Source organism: Sylvia atricapilla, chromosome Z (assembly GCF_009819655.1).
Source record: "Sylvia atricapilla isolate bSylAtr1 chromosome Z, bSylAtr1.pri, whole genome shotgun sequence".
Taxonomy (NCBI): Eukaryota; Metazoa; Chordata; class Aves; order Passeriformes; family Sylviidae; genus Sylvia; species Sylvia atricapilla.
Window position 1 is genome coordinate 70,617,891 of NC_089174.1, and position 9,395 is coordinate 70,627,285.

Genomic DNA, 9,395 nt, shown 5'->3' on the forward strand with positions numbered 1-9,395 from the left:
AATTCATTTTAAAATGATCCTAAAATCAAAACAAACCCATATATTCTATGTGTACATATATACGCATAGACAAACCACAAATTTTCACACATCATAGAATCATTGAGGCTGGAAAAGATCTCTAGGACCACTGAACCCAACCTTGAGACTGAATACCACCATGTCAACTAAACCATAGCACCAGGTGCCACATGCATGCCTTAAACACATGTGTGTTAATATCTACACATATATAAAACTCAAAAATGTATTTTGGTGTTTTTATCACTTTATATTTTATTATTAGTATAACATACAAAAATATATATATAAACAAACAAACAAACAAAAACCAGAAAGTTAAGTACTTACTAATCTGTCATAATATTCCTTACCTGCCTTCGGTTTTACAAGGCCTACTGCAAGAATAGTTTCACTGAGGCCATCAAAATAAGCCAGATCTCCTCTGTCAATAAATAAACAAAAAACTACATTGTATTGGTCATATAACATCACATAGTAACAAAGTAAATAAAATCAATGTATATTTAAAAATTATTAATACTTCTGCAATACTCTGAAACTATCTACATCTTTCACTTTCAGTGAGTTTGAGTCATTTGAGTTGCTTGATGCTCCTATAGTTGAGTTTCAAACCAAAAGTTCAACTGCAGTATTTTATATTTTTGGATTTTGTTAATTCATACAGTCTACTCTGAATTACATAATGCAGCATCCGCAATACTGATTAACATGAAGAGAAGGAAATTACATGGAATTTTTCCCCCATGAAAATAACTTCATACAAAATGTCCCAACTTTTTTCTCACTATCTATCCCTAACATCACACAGAACTCTTGTCTTTGGGGAATGTATTTCATACTCTCTGACACAATGGAAATGTATAGATAGCAGCTAATCTGAGCTTTGCTTTTTTTAGGAAATCCAACATTATGTACAAAGCAATTCTTACTACACAAATTCTTACTACACCATGTGGGCAAATAAAGAAGCAAACAAGCAAACTATAAACTTATAAATGCCATATCAAAACGTAATGAATTTATTTTCAGCTTTACACGTCCATAAAATAAACAAGGATGTAGAGCTTCAAACAAAATACTTCAAGATACTAACACCTATCACCATTGTGGGAATGACTGCTCAGTGCATCTCAGTACTTACTAATACTTAAAAAATTAAGCAATTAAAGGATTTTTTAATCTACCTTTTCAACACAAGCAAAGCCTTTGAATAAGAGGAGCAGTAACTTTAGATATTAGATATGTCTGGCCTAAAGCAAATACATTTTCCTTTCTCTCACCTGTAAATGATTTGGCAGCAATACTAATATATCTCACATATCCTTAAAATACTTACTCTTCAAAAGTTTTAGTAAAATCTAAAAGGAATTAAGATCAGTCTAACTCAACAGCACACCTCTATGCTTCCAGCAGACAATCTCCCACCGCTGCAGTTGTTAACCTGTGGTATAATACCAATAAAATAGCATCACGAATGCATCTTCTACATACCCATCTTCATAGTTCCACAAAAAGATGTCGCTATCAATGGTCAGCCAAGCCCTGCTGATCTCTGGAAATACTCCCATCATACAATTGCACTGCATATCTGAAGCACTGCTGATGTAAGGATTAAATGCATTTTGGGTAGCAACAGCAAAATCCTCTTCAGAGCATCTAAAAAAATCATTAATATACAGTACTACACAAACTGCACACTTCAAAATTCCTTGTTTAGAAACCAATTCCACCAACAACTCTACACAAATGCACCCTGCTATCACTTAGACTATTACTAAGAGAACCCAAACAACATTAAAGTTTTTTGCTGGGAGTCTGACAAAAAGATTGGGGAAGAAAAATATGGAGGAAAGACATTTTTAATATTACTTCTTACACAGTCTAAGACATTTGTTTACATAAGGATACGTCCAAACTGCTCCACTAGCTCTGGTGGAAGTGGGACTCGACGAACTGAACTGATTTCCGGAAGATTGGGTATTGACAGCAAACCTGGTCCTTGTAAAGGATAATCCATATCTGACATACCAGACACAGTTGGGCTACCTGCAAGAAAAACAACGGAAAAAGCCTTGATGCTGCAGAGACTTTAAACATGTAAGTATCACTATCCATAAGACACATGTGGACAAAGGTTTCTGTAAGAGCAAAACCATAAATATTTAGTTTAAGTCTCAGGTGAGATAAGAGCAAACAGATTTGCAAACAAATAAACTCTTATAATAACTCACCTGGACCCCAGCCAACTCTTTTTGTGTGATACCATTTTAGAGTGATACCCTGCAGTTCTTTTTCCATTGTATGGCCAGACATTCATATGAACAAGCCAGAAGCTTATTCCTTCACCCAGAAAGGCTATCTGTACTCCCAGTACTGACTTAAAAATACCTGCATATATTCACTGTTTTATGTGCTGCGTATCCACGACGCTGCCAGAGCAGTTACACTGTGGCCATGCACATCACTGAACAACAGAACGCAGATAGTCTCTGTTTGCATTCAGCCACCTCTGGACATACAGAACTAGAATGCCTCTTCAGAGCCTACTTTGTCAGGTCGGCACTAACGGAGAAGGAAATGCCGTCTCCATGTGTTAAGGAGAACAAAACAAAATTTTGTGCGACGAAGTACACTTTACGTCATAAGTGTGACACAAAGCAGCAGACAAAAAAAAAGTCAAAAAAGCTTAAGACAGCTTTCTAGGCTGGTTGTAACTTAGGCATGGTGGTGGGCACATGGCTACCGTAAGAGCATTCTGCACGGGACTTCCTAACTGGAAGAGCGGAAAAATAGGGACTTTTACATCATCTTTTATAAGGGGCCTGAAGCCCAGCCCTCCTGCCCTCCTGCAGTGCTCACATCCACAAGTCCCACCCGCGCACTGAAGCGGACACGGCACGGCCCCTACCCCGCGACCGAGACGTTTCCTTTACGCCCGGCCCCAGCCCCCGAGCAGAGCCCACAGCCCGCACGCGTGTCCGGGCAGGCCGCGCCCGTCGAGGCCGCTCCGCGGCGGGGCCCAGGGCCACAGAGGACCCCGAGCGGGCGCTCCTCGCTCACCCGGCGCCGGCACCGCCAGCAGCTCCGACAGGTCCGGGTAGCAGCGGTCATCCTGGATCTGCCGGTCGATAATGCGACCAGCGATCTCCAGAGCCTCCTGCGCAGCGGGCCCGGCCGGGCTCGTGGCGGCTGGCATCGCGACGGAGACGACACCAGCGACAGAAGGACAGAGGCGACACGGCGATGGCGCGGCCGCACTCTCGCGCCGCTCCACCGCCCGCCCAATCCCGGCAGCCCTCGCGCGCCGGGCCACTTCCGGCGGCGGGAAACGCAGGAGCGGAAGGGAAGGGGAGGGGAGGGGAGTGGAGGGGAGGGGATGGAAGGGAAGGGAAGGGAAGGGAAGGGAAGGGAAGGGAAGGGAAGGGAAGGGAAGGGAAGGGAAGGGGAGGGGAGGGGAGGGGAGGGGGAGGGGAGGGGAGGGGAGGGGAGGGGAGGGGAGGGGAGGGAAGGGAAGGGAAGGGAAGGGAAGGGAAGGGAAGGGAAGGGAAGGGAGGGGAGGGAAGGGAAGGGAAGGGAAGGGAAGGGAAGGGAAGGGAAGGGAAGGGAAGGGAAGGGAAGGGGGAAGTGATCGCTGCCGGAGAGGACGAGTGGAAGAGCCGACTAAGAGGAGACCTCATCAATGTGCTTACATTCTGAAGGGGGGGAAGGGGTGCCAGGAGCATGAACCAGGTTCTGCTCGGTGGTTTTGAAGCAAGAGGGGAAGAGGCAATGAGCAAAAAGTCATCTACAGGAAGTTCCACCTGAACATGAGGGAGAACTTCTTTAATGTGCAGTGATCAAGCACTGGAACAGATTGCCCAGAGAGGCTGTGGCGTCTCCCTCTCTGGAGATATCCCATTTGTTTGGACAGAATCCTGTGCCATGTGCTCTGGGATGATCCTGCTTAAGCACGAGGAAGGCTGGGCAAGATGACCCACAGTGGTCTTTCCAACCGGACCCATCCTGTGATCTGCTTGAACAGGCTGGCTGGGGGGGCGTGCAGCACCTAGGCGTCCTCAGAACTGCCTGAGGCACAGGCGTGATCTGCTCAGCAGCTCCTCAAAGGCACAGGGTGACCCCAGGGAGACCAGTGGGAAGAGGTTCCTGTCCTGTGAATCACTCTGGGCAGCTCCTTGGCCACCTGCCTGCTCTGCAAGCACAGTAGCTCTGGCTGGGCCCTGATGACAGCATCTGTTCGGGTGCCCAGGATCCTGAGCATACCTTTCCCTGCCCTGCTCAGAGCCAAGCGGCCACTGGCCCACCCCCACTGCTTCTTAGGCACTGCTCTAAGCTTTCGCTGTGCTGTAGCCCCACAGACCCTGCCTGCCAAGACATGCTGCCATCCTAGCTCACGGCTCTCAAGAGTCCTGCTGGGGCACCTGCTGGGATCGGCTGCCCCAGGGGGTTGGTAAAGCAAAGCCTCTTCCATCCTTTCCTGTTTTGGCTGGGCCGCCATCACCGCGCTCCCCGAGCCCGCCCCACAGCCCCCCTGCAGGCGCGGGGGAATCACTGCCCGTGCCCCGCCCGCCGGGAGCCACCAGCGCCCCGCCGGCGGTGACCGGAACTGCACCAAAGGGGAAAGCGCCAGCGCTCAGGGGGCTGTGACTGGGTACCGGGTTCTGTGCTGTTGTTAATGCCAGAGTTGTTGTTTGCTTTGCTTGCTTTAGAAAGACAGATGCAGCCAGTTTGTTATAACTTCCAGAATCCCAGGGCGATTTGGGTTTCCAGTGCGGGCGCACTGTGTAGAGGGCAATCCATTTGCTCCATGTGGTATCGGTGGCATGATGTGTGGAAGGAACTTTTCCCTTAAACATCTACCCCAGCACTGGCAGTCGGGGTGCCAAAAGCAGCTGTATTTCAGTGCCAATCACTTCTGAGGCAGCTTGAACTCCTTCATAGGCGGCCAAGATCTCCTTCTCTGTGGGAGTGTAGTTGGCCTCGGAGCCTCTGTAACTTCGGCTCCAGAATCCCAATGGTCGGCCTCGAGTCTCCTCAGGCACTTTCTGCCAAAGGCTCCAAGACAAACCATTGTTCCCAGCTGCGGAGTAAAGCACATTCCTCATATCTGGTCCCATCCTGACTGGGCCCAGGGCTACTGCATGAGCAATCTCTTGCTTGGTCCGAACAAAAGCTTGCTGCTGTTCAGGCCCCAGTGGAAATCATTCTTCTTGTGGCTCACCAAGTAGAGAGGGTTCACAATCTGACTGTACTCAGGAATATGCATCCTCCAAAAGCCTATGGTGCTTAGGAAAGCTTGTGTTCCCTTTTTGTTGGTAGGTGCGGACATGGCAGTGATCTTTTGATTATCTCTGTGGGGATTTGGCAACGACCAAATTGCCATTTGACTCCCAGGAACAGGATTTCTTGAGCTGGTCCCTTAACCTTGCTTCTTTTAATGGCAAAACCAGCTTTCAGCAGAATTTGGATAATCTTCTCTCCTTTCTTGAAGACCTCCTCTGGTGTGTTCCCCCATATGACAGCGTCATCAATGTACTGCAGATGCTCTGGAGCCTCACCCTTTTCCAGTGCAGATTGGATCAGTGCATGGCAGATGGTGGGGCTGTGTTTCCACCCCTGGGGCAGTCGGTTCCAGGTGTATTACACGCCCCTCCAGGTGAAAGCAAACTGAGGTCTGCACTCAGCTGCCAAAGGAATGGAGAAGAAGGCGTTGGCGATATCAATGGTTGCATACCACTTTGCTGCTTTGGACTCCAGCCCATACTGAAGCTCTAACATGTCTGGCACAGCAGTGCTCAGGGGTGGCGGCGTGACTTCATTCAGACCACGGTAATTCACCGTCCGTCTCCATTCTCCACTGGACTTACGCACCGGCCAAATTGGGCTGTTGAAAGGTGAACGGGCCTTACTGACTACCCCTTGGCTTTCCAGTTTACGGATCATCTCATGTATGGGAATCACAGAGTCTTTGTCAGTGCAGTTTCGCCAACGGTGTACTGTTGCTGTGGCAATTGGTACTTGTTTTTCAACTTTCAGCAGTCCCACAGCAGAGGGGTCATCTGAGAGACCAGGCAAGGTATTCAACTGTCTGATGTCTTCTTTCACTACTGCGGCTATCCCAAAAGCCCAACGATATCCTTTTGGATCTTTGAAATATCCATTCCTGAGATAGTCTATGCCGAGGATGCATGGGGCCTCTGGGCCAGTTGTGATGGGGTGTTTCTGCCACTCGTTCCCAGTTAAACTCACTTCAGCCTCTAATACAGTCAGTTCCTGGGACTCTCCTGTTACTCTTGTAATAGAAATGGGTTCTGTTCCTACATACCTTGATGGCATCATGGTACATTGGGCCCCAGTGTCAACCAATGCCGTATATTTCTGGGTCAGATGTGCCAGGCCATCGGATCCACACACTCCAGTAGATCTGATGGTTTCTTTCCTCTTCCTGGCTAGAGGCAGGGCCCCTCTATTCCTGGTCATCACATACATTGTTCTTCCTGTAAATGTGTTGCTGAGGTCCCTTCAAGAGGATCAGTCATATCATCATTCCTGTACCGTCTGGAGTTCTGCGCACGAGAGACCGGAGCAACATTGATTCTAGATGAGCTTTTTGTGGTAGGTGTTTCTCTTTTCAGTTCACGTACCCAGGCTGCTAAAGAGGAGGTGGGTTTTCCATCCCACTTCTTCATATCTTCTCCATGCTCCCGAAGAAAAGAACAAAGGTTACCTCGGGGTGTTTATCCTCTCTCCCTGGCTGGGGGACGCCTGCTCCTAATCTCAGAGACTCTCGTCGGCTCTGGTGAGATATTGTAAATTTCTTCCTTAAGTTCTTTTTTCAGTTTCTGATGGCCTTCTTCAATTAAGTTCCTGACTTGCTCAGCCAGTCTTGTTTCCACAGACAAGACATGGGCATGAACCTGGGCGGTGACAGTGTCCTCGTAAATCCTTAGTTTATTAGCCAGGACACCCACCTTGACCTCACCTTCTCCCCATTGCAGTGTTGTCAGGTAACATGAGTACATCTCTGGTCCAAGCTGTGCAAATCTCAACCACACCCATGATGGGCACTGGACATCATCTGGGCTCTTAGGAATTCTCTCGTCTTCTGCAAAAATGATCTCCAGCACAGCCAATTCCCTTAGGCATTGGATACCTTGTTCTATTGTGTTCCATTTTCCTTGGTGCACTAGGAGGTCTTTTACAAAGGTATCTGTCTTTCACACTTGTTAACAGTCGCTGCCAGAGGCTGAGAGTTTCTTGGGTTTTTCCAATTCCCTGGTCAATGACCACATCCTGAGACAGTGATCCCAGTTGCCTGGCCTCAGTTCCATCCAGAATGGTGTCATTGGCTGCAGCGTCCCAGATGTGGAACAGCCAGGTGAGGATGGACTCGTTGGTCTGGCGGGTGAATTCCCTTTGCAGGTCACACAGTTCACCCAGAGATAGAGAGCGAGTGATGATCTCTGTCTCTGTCTCTTCAGCTGAGTGCGAAGGTCCTGCTCCATTCTCGTCAGTCGCTACGCGGACTGATTTGCTCTTTGATTTCTTCTTCTGAGTGGTGGCAACTGCTACTGGTTTAGGCTGTTCCAGTTCAGTGACGGTTTGTGTGGAGATACTGACGGCACTTTTGGTTCCTTCCTCCTCTGTGACAGTCTACATAGATGAGGACACTGTTGCCTCACTTTTGGCTTCTTTCTCTTCTGTGATGGCCTGCGTAGATGAGGACACTGCTGCCTCGCCTTTGGCTCCCTTCTCCTCTGTGACAGTCTGTGTAGTCGTCGATGCTATTGCTTTGCTTCTTTTTACCTCTTCTACTTCTTTAAGAACATGCTGCATCACACCATGTACTGTTTTGATTCTAAGCATGGTGCATGCCGTACAGAGAAAACAAAGCAGGACGAACAAGAACATCATGCTGTCCTTGGCATCCAGAGGGTACTCAACATTTTCAAAAACTGCTGTGTCATTCCTGAAAAGCTGGAAAAAATCATTCTTTACTCCTCCCCACAGGGGCTGGGTAAGATTGTTGAGGCTCCAGACGTAGCATCCTAGACTAGAAGAAGAATACAAAACTGGGTATATATTCTGAATGATGTTCATTTCCTCAGAGTATATCAAGCAATGGACATAATAGAGCAGTAAAGCAATTTTAGTACCATATCCTGGTCTAGGCAGGAGTATTAAGGCCGGCAGATAGTGCCCCACGTTCGGAAAAATATAGAGAGATAGGTATAAGACACATGTGAGCATGTTGAGCATCATAGCAGACAGGTGTGTTCTTCAATAAAATTGTAATTCTGACTTTTCTTATTGCCTCTGCCGCACGTTGGGCACCAAAAATATGTTGTAGTTTGAAAACAAACCAAGTGAGAGGCTCTAAGTCAGAAATACAATTTAATGAGAAGAAAAGGAAAAAGTAAAATAAAATAAAATAAAATAAATGCAACAATACAAAAAGAAAAACCACTGACAGAGTCAGAATACAACCTGATCAGCGTGATGGAAACAGTCCAGATGAGGTGGTCTTCCTGAAACAGTGATCTCGTAGAAAGGACAGGTAGCTCCAGTCCTCTGGTAAACCAGTAGATGAAGGCTGCTTCTACTGTCCCAAAGCCCAGCTTATATCCAGGTGAGAATGCTTGGCTCCTCCCCATGGGCGGAGCATCTCACAATGGGTTGATAACTCATCCAGGAAGTCCTTGATGGCCCATTAAAGAGAGATAATGCCCGGAGAGAGTTATCTATGAGTCATGCACAAGGCATTGATGGGCCATTAACTGAAGATGGTGATAGAATACATCCTAAACTACAACCCAGGACAGAAGGGGGTTATGTTTTCCATTCCAAGGAAGGCTCCTGCCTTCCTTAGCAGACACCTGTCTTTCAAACCAAGACAAAACCCTATCTGAATATGTTCCTAGGTAACCTACTCCAGATGACCCTGCTTTGGGAAGGAGCTTGGACTAGATGACCTCAAGAGCCCTAAGATGACCTTCCAGCCCTAACAATCCTGTAACTCTCAGATTTTGTGTGTAGTGATATAAGCCAAAACCAAGCTTACATCAGGCTTCTCCAGATTGGAGCCCCTCAAGATCTGATTAAGGGTTTGAGTTAAACGTTGCAATTTTTTTTAGCTTGTTATTATATAACTGGCTGGAAGACAGTTATGATTATGCAGTTGCATTGTGAACATTGTACGCTTGGCTAATCTTTTGTTTCAAGGAAAAGAGAAGACAATTCCAAGGTGAATGGGCCGACTGAACAAAAACCACCAGAAGTGAAGTCAGCAGGACTGAGAAGTATCCGTGGAAAAAGTAATTCCAGGAGTGGGTGATCATGTCCCTTTAACTGACCACCTCACCTACTCAAAAGAG

The 9,395-nt window shown here is 47.2% G+C and overlaps 1 protein-coding gene across 2 annotated transcripts in view; it reads right to left on the minus strand.

Annotated features, from left to right (window-relative positions):
* Nucleotides 1-3,310, minus strand: part of NUP155 (nucleoporin 155) — a 29,548-nt gene extending 26,238 nt beyond the window's left edge. For both annotated transcript variants that reach the window (XM_066339883.1, XM_066339884.1), the window contains exons 1-4: nucleotides 3,085-3,310; nucleotides 1,933-2,070; nucleotides 1,516-1,612; nucleotides 375-445 (exon numbers count right to left, since the gene is read on the minus strand). In XM_066339883.1, coding sequence (XP_066195980.1) covers nucleotides 375-445; nucleotides 1,516-1,612; nucleotides 1,933-2,070; nucleotides 3,085-3,220 — 442 coding nt within the window. In that variant the 5' untranslated portion in view covers nucleotides 3,221-3,310. The remainder of the gene's footprint in view (nucleotides 1-374; nucleotides 446-1,515; nucleotides 1,613-1,932; nucleotides 2,071-3,084) is intronic.
* Nucleotides 3,311-9,395: the final 6,085 nt, after the last annotated feature.